General features: G+C 48.4%; 1 protein-coding gene across 2 annotated transcripts in view; it reads left to right on the top strand.

Moving 5' to 3' along the window:
• Window positions 1-22,772, top strand: part of SLC4A1AP (solute carrier family 4 member 1 adaptor protein) — a 90,816-nt gene that overhangs the window by 54,448 nt on the left and 13,596 nt on the right. The window contains exons 14-15 of one of the 2 annotated variants that reach the window (XM_047782365.1): window positions 19,847-19,911; window positions 20,233-20,786. In XM_047782365.1, the coding sequence (XP_047638321.1) occupies window positions 19,847-19,911; window positions 20,233-20,241 (74 nt within the window). In that variant the 3' untranslated portion in view covers window positions 20,242-20,786. Of the gene's footprint in view, window positions 1-19,846; window positions 19,912-20,232; window positions 20,787-22,772 lie in introns of those variants that run through there. The other variant, XM_047782364.1, reaches the window with a different exon arrangement.

The following is a 22,772-nucleotide window of genomic DNA, read 5'->3' as shown; positions in this document are numbered from 1 at the left end:
AGCTGCTGAATTCCCAAAACGCTTCTCACTAGAGCACACTTCCTGAATGGAGAAATAGGGAGAAATGATACGGTCTTAAGACAAAGCATTAAAGTATTGGAGTTCCTGTTGTGGCTCAGTGGAAATGAATCTGACTAGTATCCATGAGGATGCAGGTTCAATCCCTGGCCTCGCTCAGTGGGTTAAGGATCTGGCGTTGCCATGAGCTGTGGTTGCAAACGAGGCTCAGATCTGGCCTTGCTGTGGCTGTGGCATAGGCCAGTGGCTATAGCTCCAATTTGACCCTTACCCTGGGAACCTCCATATGTCGTGGGTGTGCCCCTAAAAAGACAAAAAATAAAATAAAAATAAAGTATTATAATGTTATACAAACACACATAAATATGCTATATAAATAGTATGATGTAATGTATATAACATACCTACCTATGTCTTTTTTTTTTTTTGTCTTTTTGCCGTTTCTTGGGCCACTTCCACGGCACATGGAGCTTCCCAGGCTGGGGGTCTAATCAGAGCTGCAGCTGCCAGCCTATGCCAGAGCCACAGCAACGCAGGATCCGAGCTGTGTCTGCGACCTACACCACAGCTCACGGCAACGCCAGATCGTCACCCCACTGAGCAAGGGCAGGGATCAAACCTGCAACCTCATGGTTCCTAGTCGGATTTGTTAACCACTGTGCCACGACGGGAACTCCCTTTTTTTTTTTTTTAATCTTTTTTTTTTTTTTGGTCTTTTTGCCCTTTCTAGGGCTGCTCCCATGGAATATGCAGGTTCCCAGGCTGGGGGTCTAATGGGAGCTGTAGCCACTGGCCTACACCAGAGCCACAGCAATGCCAGATCCAAGGGGCATCTGAGACCTACACCACAGCTCCAGGCAACGCCAGATCCTTAACCCACTGAGCGAGGCCAGGGATCGAACCTGCGTCCTCATGGATACTAGTCAGATTCATTTCCACTGAGCCACGATGGGAACTCCAATATAACATACCTATTTCTATATGGCTGATATTTTGGAGTTGAGACTTTTTATAGATATACCATTTTGTATATATGCCCTCTTTTCTTTCTTTCTTTTTTTTTTTTCCCCCCAACATAACACCAAATCACAAGCATTTTTCCAGGTCATAAAAAACTTGTGAAGACATTTTAGTTAAGGCCAGGAGAGGCCAGCCTAGAAACCAGCATATTTTTGTAGGCAAAGGAGAAGGTGTGAGGGGAGACCAGAAGCACGAAGCTGCCCCAGGGTGAGGGCGGTTTGGCTGAGTGGGAGGCACTGAGGCCCTCAGGGCTGCAGGTGTCCTGGATGAGGAGAGGGTGCCCGCTGCTTTGATTGTCACTCCCTCACACGCTTGGTGACCTCCCCACCCCACCAGAGACCAGGCAGTGAGTCTCCACTCTTCAAGTTTGATGGACTTTCTGGCTGGAGAAACTTGAGAATTTTAATTGTAGCAACCTAACCGATTTAATTGCGGAACACCAAGCTGAGTCTGGCTTGGCTGAATCTTCTGTAAGGAACCAGGGGGAGGCAGAGGTGCATGTCTGGTGGAGATGAAAAACCCAAGCCATGTGTTCCCATCGTGTCTCAGTGGAAAAGAATCTGACTAGCATCCACGAGGACACAGGTTCGATCCCTGGCCTCGCTCAGTGGGTTAAGGATCTGGCGTTGCCGTGAGCTGTGGCATAGGTCGCAGACGTGGCTTGGATCCTGAGTTGCTATGGCTGTGGCGTAGGCTGGCAGCTATACTCAGATTCTGCCCCTAGCCTGGGAACCTTCATATACCCTGGGTGCAGCCCTAAAAAGACAAAACAAACAAACAAAAACCAAGAACCCAACACAAGTGCCTAGAAATTTGCATTCAGTCGAGGGCAGCACCAACCTCCTGAGGCCTATTACTCATTAAGTGTCTGTGTTCCCCATGTTGCAAACGCTTGACCTGATGTAACCATCTCATTTTATAGATCAGGAAACTAAGGCCTTGAGAGAGAAATGATTTGTCCATAGTGGATTAGGGGCTGAGTCAGCCCCGAGGCTGGGATTACTGGCTCCCCTGACGCTGGTCCACCAGGCCTCCTCTCTTCCTTGTTGTCTGGAGGAAGCTGGCTGGAGAGGGGCCCTAGACCAGCTCTCTTTCCAGCTGCCAAACCCAGGGGTGCCCAGCCCTCTGGCTCCTGGGGGATACGGGCTGGTGGTCAGGAGCTCTCTGAACAACTGCTGTGGCACTGGCCGTCCAACCGGTTCCCCAGACGTCAAGGGAAATGTTGTGGAGAGAACAGGATGTGTTTTCCTGCAAAATCACTTGTCTCACAAGATCATTTGCATGCTGGTGGGGACGCGAATGTCATTCCCTGCCCATTTCCTCCCCAGAGAACTGTGTTCCCATCAGAGCTTTCCCTTCAAGGGAGGAGGCAGCTGTGTGGGCTCAGCCCCAGCCCCAGCCCCAGGGGACAGCTTCCTGATAGGAGGGATGGGGGGGGGGGTGCTCCCGGAAGTAAGGAGGCTCCTTTGTTTGACTTCCTCCCACACCCTGGCCCTGGCTGGAAGGAGCTCATGGCTCCAGCTCTGGCAGAGTCTGCTTCTATGGTCTCGGAAGCCCCGAACATCCCACCTTGCTCTTTATTATTGGAGTTAAATTACTGAAGATTCAGGAGTGGCACAGGGGAAAGGAATCTGACTAGGAAACACGAGGTTGCGGGTTCGATCCCTGGCCTCGCTCAGTGGGTTAAGGACCTGGCATTGCCATGAGCTGTGGTGTAGGTTGCAAGTGCAGCCCTAAAAAAAAAAAAAAAAAAAGAAGCTACTGAAGATTCAGCTGCTAGAAGAGAGGGTTGAGGAGATTATAGTCGAAAAATCATAACAAATACTTGTTACTTAATCTGTTCCAGACATTGCCCTAAGCATGCTACATGTTCTATAAATTCTTGTTTTTTCTCTCTCTCTTTTTTTTTTTGTCTTTTTGCCATTTCTTGGGCCACTCCCACGGCATATGGAGGTTCCCAGGCTAGGGGTCTAATTGGAGCTGTAGCCACCGGCCTATGCCAGAGCCACAGCAACTCGGGATCCGAGCCGTGTCTTTGACCAAAACCACAGCTCACGGCAACGCTGGATCGCCAACCCACTGAGCAAGGGCAGGGATCAAACCCGCAACCTCATGGTTCCTAGTCGGATTCGTTAACCACTGCACCACGATGGGAACTCCTTGTTTTTTTTCTTTTTTACAGATGCACCTGCAGCATATGGAAGTTCCTGGGCCAGGAGTCAAATCAGAGCTGCAGCTGCAACCTGCCACAGCAATGCCAGCTCCCAGCCCCATCTGTGACCTATGGTGCAGCTTATATCCATAACCAGCTGAGCAAGGCCAGGGATCAAACCCACAACTTCACAGAAACAACATCGGGGCCTTAACCTGCTGAGCCACAACGGGAATTCCATGTATTGTAAATGCAAGTGAGTGAACTTAGGTCTATTATTTCTCCCATTGTCTATGTGAGAAATCAAAGTTCAGAGAGGTTGAGAAGCTTGCCCAAGGTTACACAGCCAGGATTTGAACTCAGCCGATCTGCCTCCTAAGTAGAGACTTTAAATCCTGTGTCGTGAGAGGGAGAGTTAGCAGGCTGAAGGACTGTTCAAACCTTCGAAGGCTGTGCTGTAGGCCAGAAACACTGGTGTGGCATTCACGGCTGCTTAGGATGGGGTGGCAGGCACGCTGCTCTCCCTCCCTGCCCCCTACCATGAGCCACTACAGAAGCTGGTCAGCACGTACTCTTTGCTCTGCCCAGTCGGCGCTTCCTCGTTTCTGTTTGAAAGGTCTATCCGCTGGAACCACTGAGAAGCTCTTCTCATGTGCCTACAGGCCAAGCCAGGCAGGCCCTTTCCTTTCCTTTTTTTTTTTTTTTTCCTCAATATGACTTTCATCAAATTGTCCTCTAAGTATTGGCTAATACACGCCTCTAGATTTTGCTCCTAAGAGCTGATGTCTGTCTTATTCATTTCAGACTCCTCAGCATTAAACCCAGTCCTTGAGCAGCGGTAGATACTCATTCGATGTCTGGTGCATACAGTGAACAAAGCATGTTGCAAAAGAACTTGAACAATTTGCTAAATATTATATCCCGTATACGTAAATCCTATCACAACCCAATTGTATCCCAAAGTGTTAGTAGTGATTTTCACAGAATGTGGGCTTTCCAGGTGATTTTTATTTCTTTGCTTGTATATCTGCGTTTTCTAAAACGTCCATAATGAGACAGGTATTACTTTTGTAATGCCAAAGGAAAACCAAATCATTTCAAAATTGTTTTGGAATGAGTAATAACGATCATATTTTTTGAGCACTTACCACGTTAAAAAAAAAATTCAGGGCTTTATGTGTACTGCCTCTCTTGCAAATTAATACTGGCTTCATTACCATTTTACAGATGAGGAAACTGAGGTCCAGGGAGGTCAAGTAATTCCTTCGAAGTGACACAGTTAATAAACCAGTGGGGTCGAACTTGGAGCCCAGCCCAGCAGATGCCAGAGCCCGAGCGACGGTCTTTTCTGCAGGCACCTTCTAGATGGAAGATAGGTAAATGGAAAATTTCTTTTTTAAAAAAATCAACCTTTTATTTTGAAATAATCTCAAACTCAGAATAGCTGCAGGAGTAGTACAGTGAACTTCTGAATATCCTTCTCCCGGATTTAACAGTCGGTAATGTTTTACCATACTTATCACTCACTTTGTCTCGCTCGTTCTCTCTTTTTCTCTCTCTGTACATAGTATTGTTACAGCAGCTTTGTTGAGGTGTTATTCACATCCCCTATAGTTCGCCCATGTAGCTTGTACAATTCAATGGTTTATACTGTATCCCTGGATATGTGCACCTATGATCACAGTCAATTTTGGCACATTTTCGTCACCTCAAAAAAGAAACCCCATACCCTTTAGAAATCTTGCCACTAAAGCCCACTCCTCCCAGCCCTAAGAAACCATGAATCCACTCTCCAGCTTTATAGAGGTGCCTATCCTGGACGTCATGTATAAATGGAATTATATATGTCACTTTTGTGACTTGCTTCTTTCACTTTGCATAATGTTTTCAAGATTTACCTGTATGGTAGCATGTACCATTCTTCATTCCTTCCTATAGCCAAAGAGCATTTCAGGATGTAGAGTGATGTCGCATTTTATTTACTCACTCATCAGTTGATAGATATTTGGGTGATTACTACATTTTGGCTATTATGAATGATGCTGCTATGAATATAGTGTTTGTGTGGACTTTTCATTTCTCTCGGGCATATACCTAGGAGTGGAATTGCTGGGTCACGTGATATCTGTATGTTTAACTGTTAAGTTGCAGACATACCTCTCTATGGCTGAGTGCTTTTAAGAAAACAAACCAAGAACATTCTTTCTCATACCTACATTTCAATGATCAAACTTAGGGAGTTTAACATGGATAGATTATTATTATCTATTCTATGGTCCGTATTTAAAATGTGCCAATTATGTCCTTGAAAATGGAGATTTTGTTTGTTTGTTTGTTTGTTTGTTTGTTTTTTGTCTTTTTGCTATTTCTTTGGGCCGCTCCCGTGGCATATGGAGGTTCCCAGGCTAGGGGTCAAATCGGAGCTGTAGCCACTGGCCTACGCCAGAGCCATAGCAACGAGGGATCTGAGCCGCGTCTGCAACCTACACCACAGCTCATGGCAATGCCGGATCGTTAACCAAGGGCAGGGACCGAACCCGCAACCTCATGGTTCCTAGTTGGAATCGTTAACCACTGCGCCACGACAGGAACTCCCAATTTTGTTTTTCTGATGCAAGATGCAATTTAGGGTCACGCATTGTCTGTAGTTGTCTTTGGTTCCTTCCAGTCTGGAACAGTGCCTCAGCCCTTCTTCATCCTCTGTGGCTTTGCAAAATGCCCCTAGGTGTAGGTTTATCTGATGTTTGGCTGGATGAGCGTCCACTGACCACGTGGCATGTGCTGAGGTCAGGTCCTGCAGCTGCAGATGGGAAGAGCCATGGCTGGGGCTGGGGCTGGGGCCAGAGGGCTGGGGGGCTTGGGGGGAGGTGAAGGAACTGGAAAGGGGACGATTCCCCACCTGGAGGAGTCACAGGGAAGTCCCTCGAGAAAGACAGAGGCTCTGCAGGGGGGCCTCTGGCTCACCTTTTCCCAGGAACAGCCCAGAGAGAAAGAGCGGGTGTGTCCTGGGGCCACCTGCTTCCCTTTGTGGCTTCACTTGAGGGCCCCTGAGGCCTCGACCAGCCCGAGCCCCGCCTGGGAAAGGCTGTGGAGAGAAGCTTTGGGATGTCCGGGAAAGGGCGGGTGGGGGAGCCCAGCACGCCCAGTGCTAGGAAGGAGCTGCCCCTTTCTGGGAAGGACTTTGATGCAAGGGCCCACCCTCTTCACCACCCCGCTTCGCCCTGCACGCCAGCTTCCGGCAGCCCCCGCCGGTTCTCTGGAAGGCGCTGGGGGAGGAGACTGCGGCCTGATTCTGATCAGAGGCACGATTGGCGATGGGGAGCTGGAAGGCGGCTTGCTTCCCTTGGCCCTGGGCCTGTTCGTTCCGCAAGGCCTCCCAGCCGAAGGCTCCTCCAGTCTGCCTTCCAGGAGCTCCATCAGCGCCTGCGTGATTGAGAGCAGCAGAATCTTCCATCCTGCCCCCCAGCTGCCAAGGGAAGCTCTGCTGAGGCAGCAGTGGCTCATTCGTTCCTGCAGGCGGTCAGTCCTTCATTCTTTGGCTAAAGATCCCTGTTCCTCGCCCTTCGCTCCCCCTCGAGGATAAGGGGCTCCATGGGGCCTCCAGGTGGCATCCCTCCTGTCCCAGCTTCTGTTGAGAACACCTGTCCTCAGGGCTCCGGAGGACCCGCCCTCCTTCAGCTCCCGGGCCTTGGGTTCAGGCCTCGCCAGGGCGGAGCCGACCCCCGCTTGGTTTACAATGTGGTGACAGCCAGAGAGGAGTCAAGCAGAAATGTGCTCTCGTCCGCATTCACGCGCTGCCCGCTGGCAGCTATGCTCTGTTCTGACCTCTGCAGACTGTTGGAAAAGTTCACATAAAAAGCTAGACTCCAGGGAGTTCCCTTGTGGCATAGTGGGTAAAGGATCCGGCTTTGTTACAGCCGTGGCTTGGGTCCTCAGGCTGGACCCCTGCCCTGGGGAACTTGCATATGCCACAGGTGCAGCCACCACAAAAAAAAAAAAAAAAAAGGCTTCTGATTTTTCTTGGCAAGTAAAAAGATCTGTCACCCTGAGCCTGCGTTGCCCGTGGCAGCCATGGTAAGTCACGAGCCCTCACTGTTGAAGTTCCACTGCCCGCCTGTTCCCCAAGGGCGCCTGTCATCTCCTTCAGGCCTCACCCCCACCCCGTGAGGCCTGGAACATTACCCATTTGGTACCTGAGGACAGCACAGGGAGAGGTCGTAGCCTCGCCCAGGGACCTGGCTTCTCACCCAGGTGACCTGGCTCCAGGTCTGAGCTCTCTGCATTCCCCTTGGCTTCTTCCTGGCCAGGGAGCTGCTGCCCCCAGCAGCGGCTGGAGAGACTGCAGATGCAGACAGCAGATGACAACATGCTGGCCGCCCAGGTCAGGGGCCTCCCAGGCTCCAGCAGCATCCTGAGCTGAGCTCACCAGCTCTCAGCTGAGGCTCTGGAGAGATTCCCTGTTCACCCACGAATGGAGAGGGGAGTGACGGTCAGTGAGCCCACAGCGACTCAGGCGGGCCAGAGGACCCGGGCACCCTTCCGGACCTCTCTCCCTTTATGGGAAGTGGGCTCCCTCCGGCAGCGTCTTGCTCCATTTGGCCTTTCGGCCACTTGTGGTGCAAATGGATGGTGCAGCAGGGCCAGAACTGTCCCAGTCTGCAAATCACAGCCTAGTCCAGACCAGTCAGGCTTCCTCGAGCAAAGCACACTTTCAGGTCGGTTGTCCTTTCTCCTCCTGGAGAGCCTTGCTGCCCCTTTTCCCGGAAGGGCTTGTCCCCTGTCTCCTGGCAGTTTCTAGGAATGAATGGAGGAGCAGTGCCGAAGGGCTACAGGGCACTGGCGGGAGCAGGGTAAGGGCTTTCTTTATAAAAACAGCTCAGCTGTGTACAGCACTCTACAGTTTATAAACCCTTTCACATCCATGGGTATCATTGTGTATTATTTGGTTCTCACAACTTTATGAGGCAGATAGAGGAGCGAGTGGCATATACGGATCTTCTAGGAAAGGGCACAGAATTCCAAGTTCCATTCCTTCTCAATCCTGCCACTTACCCTGATCAAGTGCATGTCCTCTTTTTTGGTTTTTCTTTCCTCATTGACTGCAAAAGATAACACTTTTTGTTTTGTTTTGTTTTGTTTTTAGGATGGGTGAACTGGGGGGGGGGGGTTAGTTTCAATACATTTAATTTTTTGAAAAGGTGGTGAGACTCTCTCGCAGCAAGGCTACTCTGCTTTAGGACTCCAGGGCGTGCTAGTCTCATAGAATACCCTGTGATGGGGCCCCTCAAAAGTGTGCCCCAGGTGGCTCTCCTCATTTGCATGTCATGGGGATTAAATGAGGATTCAATGACGTAATGGATGTACCAGCAAAAAGCCTGGGAGGTAGTAGGTGATTAGCGAATGCTTAGCGAGAGAATGAACTGCTCCCTCAGTCATGATGGATTTGGGGGGACGCTCACAGGAAGGAGGAAGTAGAGCTGGCTCTCTGTGGCTGGCGTTGCATTTCCTGCCCATTTTTCTGTGACTTTTGCTAAGTTGCCCTTTGTCCGAGGTCTCTGGGCTCCCAGCCGGCTAGAGGCACGGACTTCTCTGTGGGGTCTGGAGAGCTGGGCCTGGGCTGAGTAATGACCAGCCTTCCGCTCACTTGAAGTTTCCGCTGGGGGGCTGGAAGCCACAGTATCCAGATGGCTAATTGCTTTGTGCCTGTTTCTGCAAATCACAGTGATTCACTGTCCCTGCTGAAAACACGCTCTCTTTTCAAAGATTTAATGGTTTCCAAAATTAATTTAGCCTCATCTGTTATCCCCCTGCCCTTCTAAACTGTCCCCTCCCCCCCATACCCTCCCCCATACCCTCCCCCCATTCCCTGGATGGAGTTTTCTGCTCCAGAAAGCCAGCTTTCACTCCACAGAGCACAGTGGAGAGGAGTGGGGCACCCAGACTCCTTTCCAGGGTCACCTGAGCACATACGAATGTGGATTTGGGGGGAAGACGCCCAGGAGGGAAGGGCTGGTGTCAGGGACACACTTCCCGCCATCCTACATGCTTTTGGCCACATAGCCCACGGACACTCCTAGATGCCGAGTTCCAAGAAGCTCCTGTTTGCGCTGTTTTGCTTATAAAACTCCCAAACATCATCTGTTTTTCACATGAGAGGGACATAATCAGCTTTGCTCGTTTTAGATGGTTCACTATGGTCCGTGAGGCCTTGGGACCAGAACCCTGGCTAAGAGACCAGAATAGGGAGTTTGCCTCCTGATTCTGAACTGTTTCTTTTTTCTTTTTTTCTTCCTGGGGGCACACCCACGGCATATGGAAGTTTCCAGGCTAGAGGTCAAATCGGAGCTGCAGCTGCCGGCCTATACCACAGCCACAACAATTCAGGATCTTTAACCCACTGAACAAGGCCAGGGATCAAACCTGCATCCTCATGGATACTCGTTGGTTCTTAACCCACTGAGCCACAATGGGAACTCCTCTGAACTATTTCTTGACAATCTTTGGTCTTCCTTTTTTTTTTTAAATGAGAGTTGCAACATTTTATTTCAGGTTCTCTCTCTCTCTTTTTGTTTTGTGTGTGTTTGTGTGTGTGTGTGTGTGTGTGTGTGTGTGTGTGTGTTCCTTTTTGGCCACACAGGCAATATGTGGAAGTTCCTGGGCCAGGGATTGAACCTATAGCACACAGCAGCAACCAGAGCCATACTGGTGAGAACTCAGGAGCCTCAACCCGCTAGGCCATCAGACAACTCCCATCTTTGGCTTCTTTTTATCCCAGTAACATAAAGGTGATATAATCTGTGAGTTCCCTCATGGTTTAGCAGGGTAAAGATCTGGCTTTGTCATTGCTGTGATTCTGGTTATAGCTGTGGCTCAGGTTGCAGTTAACAGTTGCCACAGTTTTTTTTTTTTCACTTAGTTTCTTTTTCATAACTATTGCTAACATTAAAAATGTTCTCTTAGGATTTCCCGTCATGCTGCAGTGGTTAACAAATCCAACTAGGAACCATGAGGTTGCGAGTTCAATCCCTGGCCTTGCTCAGTGGATTAAGAATCCAGTGTTGCTGTGAGATGTGGTGTAGGTCGAAGACACGGCTCTGATCCCGAGTTGCTGTGGCTCTGGCGTAGGCCGGCGGCTACAGCTCCAATTGGACCCCTAGCCTGGGAAACCTCCATATGCCGTGGGAAGCAGCCCTAGAAAAGGCAAAAAGACAAAAAAAAAAAAAAGTTCTCTAATATCTGTTGAATATCTAGCAATATTTTTTCCAAATATCCAAATGTATCAAATAATCTGTCACTATCATCTCTTCCCCTCTTCCCCTCCACTCCCCCTTTTTTTGGCCATGTCCACAGTGTGTAGAAGTTCCTGGACCAGGGATTGAAGCTGGGCCTCAGCAGTGACAACGCTGACCCTTAACCCACTGCAGCACAAGGGAACTTCCCCTCCTCCTTTCTATACCCTCTGTCCTCTTACTTCAATTTAAAGGGGTTTCTCTTGGAATTCCTGTTGTGGCGCAGCAGAAATGAATCCATCTAGGAACCATGAGATTGCAGTTTCGACCTGGATCCGGCGTTGCCAGGAGCTGTGGTGTAGGTTGCAGACGTGGCTCAGATCTGGCGTTGCTGTGGCCGTGGTGTAGGGCAGCGGCTACAGCTCTGATTTGACCCCTAGCCTGGGAACCTCCATATGCCACGGGAGCGGCCCTAAAAAAAAATAAAAAGGTAAATAAATAAATGGGTTTCTCTTTACACCTGGGGCTCCGGTGTCATTTTAAGGCTTCCTTTTGTCACTCTTCTGCTTTGAATTGCTCCTCTGTCTTCTGGAATGCCTTTGTTCCTCCTTCTTGGCTCAGTTGTTCATTTCCCTGAATCGTATCCTTCACTACCTTCCTAAGAAAAGGTGTGTGGGAGGTAAAATTTTTGAGTTCTTACATATCTGAAATATCGTTATTCCACACGTACACTTACCTTTTATTTGCATAAGTACAGGATTCTAGGATAAAAATAATTTTCACTCAGAACGTTGGATGCCCAGCACCGCTGTCCTCCAGCGCCCTGTACTGCTGTCGAGATGTCTGATGCCGCAGCGTCTTACTCCCTCTCATGTGATATGATTTTTCTCTCTGGCAGTTCTGATGTTATGCCTTTTATCTGGGCATTCCGAAATTCAAAATTATTGCCTTGGAATTTTCCCTCCATTCTCCTGGGTGCTTTCAATTTGGAGGTTTATGTCCTTCACTTCTGGGAAATTTTCTTACGTTGTTTTTGTTTGTTTGTTTATTTGCTTGTTTATTTTGCCTTTTCTAGGGCCACTCCTGTGGCATATGGAGGTTCCCAGGCTAGGGGTCTAATCAGAGCTGTAGCCCCCAGCCTACGCCACAGCCACAGCAACGCCAGATCCGAGCTGTGTCTGCGACCTACACCACAGCTCACAGCCAACACCAGATCCTTAACCCACTGAGCAAGGCCAGGGACCGAACCCGCAAACTCATGATTCCTAGTTGGTTTCATTAACCTCTGAGCCACGTCGGGAACTCCTCATTTCCGTTTTGACAGTCCCTTTTTCCATGCAAGGTACAGGGTGATCTTTTAAAAGCATGGCATCAGGTGATTCTGAGATTACCAGACTACGGGAACTCCTTACATTGTTATTATTTAAACAATAATTTTCTGGAGGAATTGGGAGGGTGGGATAACATATAGACACACTACTGTATAAAACAGATGATTAACAAGAACCTACTGTATAGCACAGGGAAATCTATTCAATAGTCCATAATAACCTATATGGGAAAAAAGAATGGATGTGTTTATACATATGACTAATTTACTTTGCTGTACACCTGAAACTAATATAACATTGTAGGTCAACTGTATTCTAACAAAATTAAAAAAAAAATTTCTATCCTTTGCTTTCTTTGTTTTCTAAAATTGCATCCAGATGTTGGAACTCCTTGAATAATCCTCTAAGACTCTTTTCTCTCCTAATTTCCATCTGCCTTTTCTTTTTATTCTACTTCCTGAGAGATAGCTTCACCTTTATTTTCCTACTCTTCTGTTGACTTTTATTTTTTTTTAATTTTTTATTATTGTTGTTATTATTATTTTTGTCTTTTTGCCTTTTCTAGGGCCGCTCTCGAGGCGTACGGAGGTTCCCAGGCTAGGGGTCTAATCAGAGCCACCGGCCTACACCAGAGCCACAGCAACGCCAGATCCGAGCCGTGTCTACGACCTACACCACAGCTCACAGCAACGCCGGATCCCTAACCCACTGAGCAAGGGCAGGGATCGAACCCGCAACCTCATGGTTCCTAGTCAGATTCGTTAACCACTGCACCACGATGGGAACTCCCGTTGACTTTTATTTTAGCTATCACATTTTAAATTTCTAATTGCTCTGTCTCATTCTCATTTTTCACACCATTTTATTCTTTTTCATGGATGCATGTATGCATCTCTTCTTTTAGCTCTCTGTGGCAATGAATTAAATGTATGAGTAAAAGTTTTGAAAACTTTTTCCTCTCCTTCTACCTCCTCTGTTTCCTCTGAGTTCATTGTTCTTTTCTTGATATTTGCTTTGGTGTCTCTCTTTCATGTGGAATATTTTCTGCAGTTTGCTGGTGATGCTGAGCTGTCCAGTCCTCCGTAACACTGAGCATCCACCCGATTGGCAGGTGGGTGTGTGTGGGCAGGGATTTGACTGCGGGCCTCACTCCCAGACCGTCGTTGCACTGAGAGACCATGAAGGGCCAGTCTTTAGAGGACTTCTCTCAGGGGCTGGTACATTTTTTCCGGTGAATCTTCTAGCCTGTGCCGTATGCCTGCAAGTTCCTTTCTGGGAGTGGGGTTGAGAAGGAGCCTGGCAGTGGACCTGCTATTAACATAAGAACTTACCCTGAATCTCCCTGTTTTTTTGTTTTGTTTTGTTTTTGTCTTTTTTTTTTTTTTTGCCATTTCTAGGGCCGCTCCCGCGGCACGTGGAGGTTCCCAGGCTAGGGGTCCCATCAGAGCTGTAGCCACCAGCCTACGCCAGAGCCACAGCAACGCAGGATCCGAGCTGCGTCTGCGACCCACACCACAGCTCACGGCAAAGCCAGATCCTCAACCCACTGAGCAAGGCCAGGGATCAAACCCGCCACCTTATGGTTCCCAGTCGGATTCGTTAACCACTGAGCCACAATGGGAACTCCTGAATTTCCCTGTTTTTAGCCAGGCAGCTGCCCTCCACTCTTGCGGGAATCCCTGAATTAGGGGAGGTTCTGATTCAGTTTATCTAGAAAAAAACCTTCCAGTTTCTGGCAGGGACATGGTTGCCTGACTGTGTGGGATTGGTGGGTGATCTAGAGTTGTAATGACTCCGTATCTCTTTCAGCCCGTTCCCTGGAGTTTAGCCCATGCTTCAAACTCACTTCCGGCGGAACAGGCTGCTCCAAGTCCCCTGCCTCTCAGGGGCTCTTTGGGGACAATCTGCTCACTCCTCACCATCAGTTACCTCTCCAGGCCCTTCTAAGTCTTAGTTTCCTCTGCTCTACTAATTCGGTTACCAGCCTTCCAGCCACTTCTTTTTTTTTCTTTTCTTCTTTTTTTTTTTTGTTGGTCTCCACTGGTAGCATATGGAAGTTCCCAGGGCAGGGAACTGAACGGGCATCGCAGCAGTGACAATGCTGGATCCTTAACCTGCTGTACCCCAAGGGAACTCCCAGCCACTTTCTTTGTTCTTTTTTTTGCTTGTTTATTTATTTGCTTTTTTATGGCCACACCTGCGGCATATGGAAGTTTCCAGGCCAGGGGGTCAAATGAAAGCTACAGCTGCCAGCCTACACTATAGCCACAGCAACACAGGATCCGAGCCGGGTCTGTGACCTATACCACAGATCACAGCAATGCTGGATCCTTGACCCACTGAGCATGGCTGGGGATCCTAGGGATCGAACCCGTGTCCTCATGGATACTAGTCAGGTTCATTTCCACTGCATTACAGTCACGACAGTAACTCCCCAGCCATTTTCAATCATCCAAAAATTACTGAACTCCAGAGTTCCTGTCGTGGCGCAGTGGGTAACGAATCCGACTCGGAACCATGAGGTTGGGGGTTCGATCCCTGGCCTTGCTCAGTGGGTCAAGGATCCGGCGTTGCCTGTGAGCTGTGGTGTAGGTCAAGGATGTGGCTCGGATCCCACGTTGCTGTGGCTGTGGTGTAGGCCAGTGGCTACAATTCCAATTCGACCCTTGGCCTGGGAATCTCCATATGCCATGGGTGTGGCCCTAGGAAAAGACAAAAAAAAAAAAAATGACTGAACTCTCTTATCCTCTGATGTCCTCACTTCCATTTTCTGTATTCTCATGGTTCTGTACTTTGAGAAGAATTTTATGGGGTCTGTGGAGGGAGAGGAGATAAAGATATACAATCAGTTTGTTATCTCTCATTGAAAGTTCATACCTGCTTGAAAAAAATACTTCCAGATTTTTATAAATAATACATACTTGTAGAAAATTTGAGTGTACTTTAAAGCAAACACGTGACCTGCCATCCAGAAACGACCAATATTAGCATTTTGATATATGATACAATCATACACCTCCTCAAAATAAATTTTTTAAATTTATTTATAGACACGTTACAATGATGGTACAGAGTTCTCAGCTATCCCGCACCCAATCCTTCTATTACTAATGTCTTACATCCGTGTGGTACCTTTTTCAGTTTTTCACAATTGATGAACCAGTGTTGTTAGACGATTATCAACTAAATCGATATCTCATCTATATTCACGTTTCTTTCGATTTTCTCCAAAGTCCTTTTTCTGCTGCAGCATCACACCCAGGATACTACACTCTCCAGTCGTCTGGAGGTTCCTCTTGACTGTGATGGTTTTCTCAGAATTTCCTTCCTTTTGATGACTCTAACAGTTTGGGGGAATACGGGTCAGGTAGTTTGTAGAATGCCCTTTGATTGGGGTCGGTCTGATGTTTTCTCTCATAATCTGGCTTGGGGTCTGGATTTTGGGGGGAGGAAGCCCACAGAGGTGAAGCACCACTCTCATCATATCATGAGTACCTATAGCAACGCGAATTCCTACTGTTGATGTTGACCTGGTCCCCTGGCTAAAGTCGTATCCGACAGGTTTCCGCACTGTACCTCCTCTTTCCATACTGTTCTCTTTGGAAGGAAGTCACTATGGAGAGTCTACATCTTAAGGGTTGAGGAGTTAGACTGCATGTCCTTGAAGGTGGAGTAGCTATGCACGTTATTTGGGATTCTTCTGTGTGGGCGATTTATCTGTTCTCCCTCCTTTATCTGATTATTCAATGATTTACTCGTATTAGTATGGACTTGGGAATGTTCATTTTATACATTGAGTTATAATACACTAATACTTTATTTTCTTGCTCAAATTGTTGCAGCTTTAGCCATCAGGAACTCTTGCAATTGGCCCCTGTGCTCCTTTGCGTTCTCTACCCCTACCCCTGACCCCCATCATCGTGGAATTTTGAGCCTTTCTTTATTTTCTGGCACTGTAAGACGTTCCTGGGTCATCCTGTGTATTTCCTGCCCCAGTTCTAGATTGAGCCATTTCTTCTAAGTGACCTAGTCCTTTTATTGGAGAATGGTATTAGAAACCAAGATCTGGGCGCTAGGTGTGCTTATTGCTACTGGGATGTCATTGATTCTAGATCCTCTCAGCTGATATAGCAAGGAGATAAACGTGTGTATACTAATCTATGTATGTACACATATCTATAACTACATATTAATTTACATTTTTGGCCACAGCATGCAGCAGCTTGATGTGGGATCTCAGTTCCCAGACCAGAGATTGAACCCAGGCTGCAGTGGTGAAAGTGCTGAATCTTAACCACTAGACCACCAGGGAACTCTTCTGTAACTATTTGTAACCCTCTGTATCTGTAATAAGTTCAACATGAGTTCCCACTAATGTCTTCAACTCTAATTCATTACCACATGAATAGTTCTAGCCTTCTCCTCTCATTTGTCTGTCAACCTCTATTCCAACAATAAGAAATCTGGGAGTTCCCACCGTGGCTCAGCAGAAAGGAATCTGACTAGGGACCATGAGGACTCAGGTTCGATCCCTGGCCTCGCTCAGTGGGTTAAGGATCTGGTGTTGCCATGAGCTGTGGTGTAGGTCACAGAGGCGGCTCAGATATGGCATGGCTGTGGCTGTGGCGTAGGCCAGTGGCTACAGCTCTGATTTGATCCCTAGCCTGGGAACCTCCATATGCCAGAGTGTGGCCCTAAAAAGACAAAAAAAAGAAAGAAAGAAAAGAAAAGAAATCTGGCTCCCACCATCTGCCATCCACTTTCTTGATTATTCAATTCCGGTATACACGTGTTGCCAACCACCCACTTTTTGGTTATTCCCGAACTACTTATTTTACGTGACCACAATTTTGTAAAGGACCGTATGTCACTCGGTCCTTACAATCCCTGATCCCTGATCTGTTCCTGACCTTCAACTTGCCAACCTAAAATGCCACTTCTCACATTGATGTCCTCTCCAGGCTTTGGGTTGGTTGGTTTTCTCTGGTCTCTCTCCAGTTGCAATGTCTTTCTGGAGGCCTCCTGACAAGCATGCATCATCCCAGACCCTCCCTCAATGACAGACTCCTATTCTACCAAAAGCTGTGCCTGAATGATTGACCGGATGGTATAAAAGTCGGGGCTTTGCCTCTGCTGGGAGAGAGGAGTGCATTCTCTACATTCTTCCTCACTGGAGACAAAGTTCTCAGAAGTTCTCTTTGCTTTGGCTGCAATGAGAAGCATCCCTTAAATGGTGTGTTCCCATAGTCACCACACACTGCGCTGCCAGAGGAAACCCTGCTATAAATAGCACTTGGTCTCCTTACCAGTTCACCACAGCCGAGTTAACCCAGACCTGGTGGAGACTTGGTGGGAAGAGGGAAAAGCCGAAAAACGGATCAAGCAAGAAGAGGAGTGGAAGAAAGACAATGGGAAGGGGTGCTGATGATATGGAAATCATTCGTTATGCCTATGATTTTGATAACTACTTACAATTGCAAGAAACCTTGCATATGCATGGCCTCATTTATTTTGTTCTGGATAACAAGCCCAAAAAGTATATATTTAGTTCATTTAAACTATCTTATAGGTTCAGTTGGCTTTTGTGAGTTCTGGATTCAGAGCTGGGCCAGTGAGAGTTGGCCCTGGGACTATTGCTAGAACTACTGGAAAAGAAGTATGTTCTTTTTCCATTGGGATTATAAAAATAAGTGTGGGTGGATACCCAACACACGTAGTTACCTTATTTATTTGTTTCTATGCACAGAAAAAGATGAGAAGACTGCACCCAAAATGTTAACATCAATTAACTTTTGATGACAGGATAATTGATAATATTTCTGGTTTTTACATACTTATATTTATTTATATTTTCTTTACTGTATTGCACTTAATGTAGATTTTTCTGTTACAAATTTTTAATTATATTTATGTTGTTAAAAAGTATAAGTACACGGAGTTCCCGTCGTGGCGCAGTGGTTAACGAATCCGACTAGGAACCATGAGGTTGCAGGTTCGACCCCTGCCCTTGCTCAGTGGGTTAATGATCCGGCATTGCCGTGAGCTGTGGTGTAGGTTGCAGACTCGGCTCGGATCCCGCGTTGCTGTGGCTCTGGCATAGGCCGGTGGCTACAGCTCCGATTCAACCCCTAGCCTGGGAACCTCCATATGCCGTGGGAGCGGCCCAAGAAATAGCAACAACAACAACAACAACAAAAAAGACAAAAGACAAAAAAAAAGTATACGTACATAGTAATATGTTTATATTATCTAAATAATAGATGAGTGCAATTTATTTATTTATTTATTTATTTATTTTTATTATTATTTTTTGTCTTTTTGCCATTTTCTTGGGCCACTCCCGTGGCATATGGAGGTTCCCAGGCTAGGGGTCAAATTGGAGTTGTAGCCACCGGCCTACACCACAGCCACAGCAACGTGGGGTCCGAGCCACGTCTGTGACCCACACCACGCCGGATCCTTAACCCACTGAGCAAGGCCAGGGGTTGAACTCGCAACCTCATGGTTCCTATTCGGATTCATTAACCACTGAGCCATGATGGGAACTCCAGAGTGCAATTTATTTATTTATTTCTTTTTCAGGCTGCACCTACAGCATATAGAAGTTCCCAGGCTAAGGGCTGAATCAGAGCTGCAGCTGCCATCATAGGCACAGGAACACCAGATCCTTAGCCCTCCAAGCAAAGCCAGGGATTGAACCCACGTCCTCATGGATACTAGTTGGGTTCGTAACCTGCCGAGTCACCATGGGAACTTCCAGATTAGTGCAATTTTTACACCAGGTTAAGACAGAAGTCCTTTAACCCCTTAATGACCATTTCTTTCTCCCTTGGTTACCATCTCAAACCCAGTTCCTATGCCCGGCTCTCTCCGGGGTTCCTCCAGCATTTGTGAGAATTCCTGGGAATCCCACACAGACTAGGCTGCCCTGCCTGCCACTCACCTGCTCGCTGCTGTTCTCTCTCACCCTGGACACAGGCCTCACCCTCAACTCCCCAGAACACAGCTGAGGTGGGGCTGCGGCACTCACCCCCCCACACCATCCCCCAAACCCTGAAGAGATGCCACTCCTTCCAGAAGAAAACCAGCTTTGACAATTACGTGCAGAGCCTGTGGCGTCACATTGTTCTGATTTGCATTGTCGCTTTTCCAAAATAGGTTTAACTTTTAGCCTTGCATAACCCAGAGTCCTATTAAAATATTTTCCTAAAAACAAAAGGGCTTATTCCCACCAGAGCAATTGGCTTCCACCTCCAGAGGAGATAGAGGAACTGGGATTCAAAACCCAAAACTACACAGTTTAGAATAGCAGTGCGTCCCCTTCTCTCACCATCACAGTTTTCAAAAAAGGTAGAGACCGCTTTCTACACTTTTTTTTGGTCTTTTTGCCTTTTCTAGGGCCGCTCCTTCGGCATATGGAGGTTCCCAGGCTAGGGGTCTGATCGCAGCTGTAGCCGCTAGCCTACACCAGAGCCACAGCAACGCCGGATCGTCAACCCACTGAGCAAGGCCAGGGGTCTAACCTGCAACCTCATGGTTCCTAGTTGGATTCCTTAACCACTGAGCCATGACGGGAACTCCTCTACACATTTTTGTATCCACCTTTTTGGAAACAAAATCCTGAGTCTGAAAGAAGAGCAGGGACTTGGCTGGTGGGGGGGCCATGGGAGAGACTCAGGACAAGGGAGGTCGGTCGGTGGATACAGAAGCCACCAGTTTCCCCAAGGCCGGGACTGTGCCTCTTGGGGTCAGACATGGGGCGAGAGGGGCAGGTGTCAGCCAGGCAATTGCGGACCGTTTGCCTGACTGCTGAGTTTTGTTATTTCACCTTTAGTGGAGGCACCTGGGGCAGACAGCCTCACGGGCCCCTTCCAGCTCCCAGCTCCCAAACCCTCCCTGCAGCAGCGGGAGCTGTGAGGCCAGGGGCCGGCTCCCCAGGGGTAAGTCTCCTCAGGCCTCTTCCCCGGATTCCGGATTCCATCAGCACTGCCTGCCTGAGCGCAGCGCTGGTTCTCCCACCTCCGCAGGCTCCTGCACCTCCCTCCGCCCCTCCCCAAACTTCTCAGCTTGTGATAACACTCTTTTGTTCTCTCGAGGATGCCACACCCAACGGGAGAGGGAACGAGGACACCTTCGGGAAAGCGGCACCTCTCTGATGAAGGTAAGAGGAAGCGGCTGCCCCAGTTGCTCCTCAGGCCTTCCAGTTTCCCAAGGGCCCCCTGCCCAGGACGGGAGTTTCTGGGCTTGACTTCCTGGCAGGCACAGGGAGGGGGTGGGGGTGCTGAGGAGGGGGGTGAAGGCCCTTGGCTCATAAATCTTCATCTGGGGGATTCATTAGGGCTTTTTCCAAGGACTCCTCCAGGGGGGAGGTAGATGTCTTCCAAGGACACATGATGAGGTCCAAACTCAGCCTGGCATCCAGGATTCTGCAGAATCTTGCCTGGGCCTCCCTTGCCAACCCCTCTTCTGCTCTTCTTCCCAGACCCACTGAGCTCTAGCTACGTGGCGCTATTACCATTTCCCTGGACATTTATGGATGTTTACGGCTCTGTAGCTATTTTGCGTATTCTGTTTCCTCTGCCTGAAAGGCCCATGGCTGCGTCTCTTCTTAACGAACTCCTATTCATCCTTCAAGACCCTACTCAAAAGTCGCCTGCCTCTTCAAAGCTTACTTGACTCCATAGACAGGGTTGCTTGCTCTGTGCTCCCAGGCAAAAGGTTCTTTCCCCGGCTCCTCACTCAATAGGGGAATTGTTAGGATTTGCATGTTCATCTTCCTTCTCATTGCTCCCCTAGGGCAGGGGCTGTGTCATTCACCTTTGCCAACCTGTGCCAGGCCCTCATAATTCCTTGGGCAATATTTGTGTAAGAATGAACACCATTTCTGCTGGATCTGTGGTATTTTTGAGTAACAGTAAGAGACTACTTCTGTTACCTTGGATATTTCCTGGCCCACAGTGCCATCTCTCCAGACAAGAGACATGTGTTTGTGGAGTTCCCATCATGGCTCAGTGGTTAATGAACCTGACTAGGAACCATGAGGTTGCGGGTTCAATCCCTGGCCTCGCCCAGTGGGTTAAGGATCTGGTGTTGCCGTGAGCTGTGGTGTGGGTCGCAGACGCAGCTCGGATCCTGCGTTGCTGTGGCTCTGGCGTAGGCCAGCGGCTACAGCTCCAGTTAGATCCCTTAGGCTGGGAACCTCCATATGTGGCAAAGTGCGGCCCTAGAAATGGCAAAAAGACAAAAAGGAAAAAGAGGCATGTTTGTGAGCTTGTGTATTTACACAGCATCTGTACAGCAGTCCTCAGATCATTTTACATCTGATTTATTTATTTTATACCTTCACCTTACGGGTGGTTCTTACAGTTACCATCATAAGATGAGAGGCTGAGATGCCAAGAGATGACGCAACATTGTGTTCAGGGTTTCAGTACATTCATGGCAAAGCTGGGGCTTGAACCCAGGCGATCTTGCTGGAAGAGCCATGAGATCGCTGCCTACACCAGAGATTCTCAATAATGGGTCTTTGAATCAGGCACCACCACCTGGGAACTTGTTAGACTTGCAAAGTACTGGGCCCCACCCCAGACCTACTGAATCAGAAGCTTCCAGGGTGGGCCCAGCAATCCGCGTTTTAACCGTTTTAACCGTTTTAACCGTAGGCAGGTGATTCTGTTACCTGCTCCAGTTTAAGAACCAGGCCGACATCGTAGCTATGCCAGTGGCTGCCCAGAGCCAGAGGAGGGCGCCCCAAGGCAAACTTTTACTCCACTACAGTCATGGCAGCTGGGGTGGAAGGAAGCCTAGCAGGCCAGGTAGAAGGGAAGCAGACGCATGGACTGGGAGTTAAGGGCCAGAGTTCTAGTCCCATGGGCTCTGCAGTTATTTGATGGTGACGTCGAGCCCCTCTCCAGGCCTCAGTTTTCTCCTCTGTAAAATGAAGATGTTGTCTAAATGATCTCATCTCTAATTTCCCTTTGCCTCCTGTTACTCAGCTCTCCTTTGGGCCATATGTTGGCTCTGCCAGGAATGGAATGAAAACAGTGTATATGTGCTCATTTTTAGTGGATTTTTCCCAAACTTGGAAATCGATCATTTCTAAATTCCAAACCCTTGGACCAGCTATCCTCTGCCGTCTTCTTCCTTTGGGGTAGGAAGTGGAAGCAAACATTGGAGTCGACTCCTGAAATGTATTAGGCAAAAAATAAAACCCATTTGACGTTATTGGTTTGGACCCCCTTCTGTTGCCTGAGGCTCCTCACCCGGGCTTCTCCCTGACCCCTCTCCTGTCGCCTGCTTCCCCATGGTGACTGTGCCAGATCCTCTCACTCTCAGGCCATCTCCCTGTCCTCCCTGTGAGCTTCTGTGCCTTCCTTGCCCCCCCACTCCATGGGGTTGTCCATTCGCAGGCTCTTGCTTCCTCACTGTCCTTCGGGAAGGGTGAGGGGTGATGTGTAATGGTGACTTCCTAGACACACCAGGGACTCGGTGGCCTCATGGGGAAGTCCCATGGACACACGGAAGCCCGATCCTACTGTTTTCATGTGGACTCGAGGTCTCTCCCAGGAACACACCTAATAGTGGGTGGGACTGTGCCCACTGGGTACCTGCTGGGCCCCGGCATTTAACTGGCAGCTGGAAAAACCTCCTGTGTCCAGCAGGCTGAAAAGAAGGAAGAATGCCTCTTGCCCCTTTGAAATGTTGGTGAAAATTCAAGACAAGTAATTGCATTGTAGAAGTAGAACCCTGGATCAGAAAGGTGGGTAGAAGAATTTTTATCACCTAGGACCTGGGTGTCAGCAGGAGACCATGGCTGAGCTCTCACATCCCAAGGGTCTGCAAGAATGTGGGCGATTCTAGAAGCCAGTCAGAGTACATGTTGTCTTCAGCAGAAACACATGTGCCAGCTACACAGCTGGAGGGTCTGTGACATCAGCATCAGACTTTCAGCACAAGGTTTCCAGAGTCCAGGAAAAAAAGCCTTAAAACTGCAGGATAGCACCTGTTGCTGGCAGCCCTCAG

The sequence above is a fragment of the Phacochoerus africanus genome, chromosome 5, assembly GCF_016906955.1.
Source record: "Phacochoerus africanus isolate WHEZ1 chromosome 5, ROS_Pafr_v1, whole genome shotgun sequence".
Taxonomy (NCBI): Eukaryota; Metazoa; Chordata; class Mammalia; order Artiodactyla; family Suidae; genus Phacochoerus; species Phacochoerus africanus.
The sequence above is the reverse complement of the archived record's forward strand: the minus strand, read 5'-3'. Positions and strand labels throughout refer to the sequence as shown.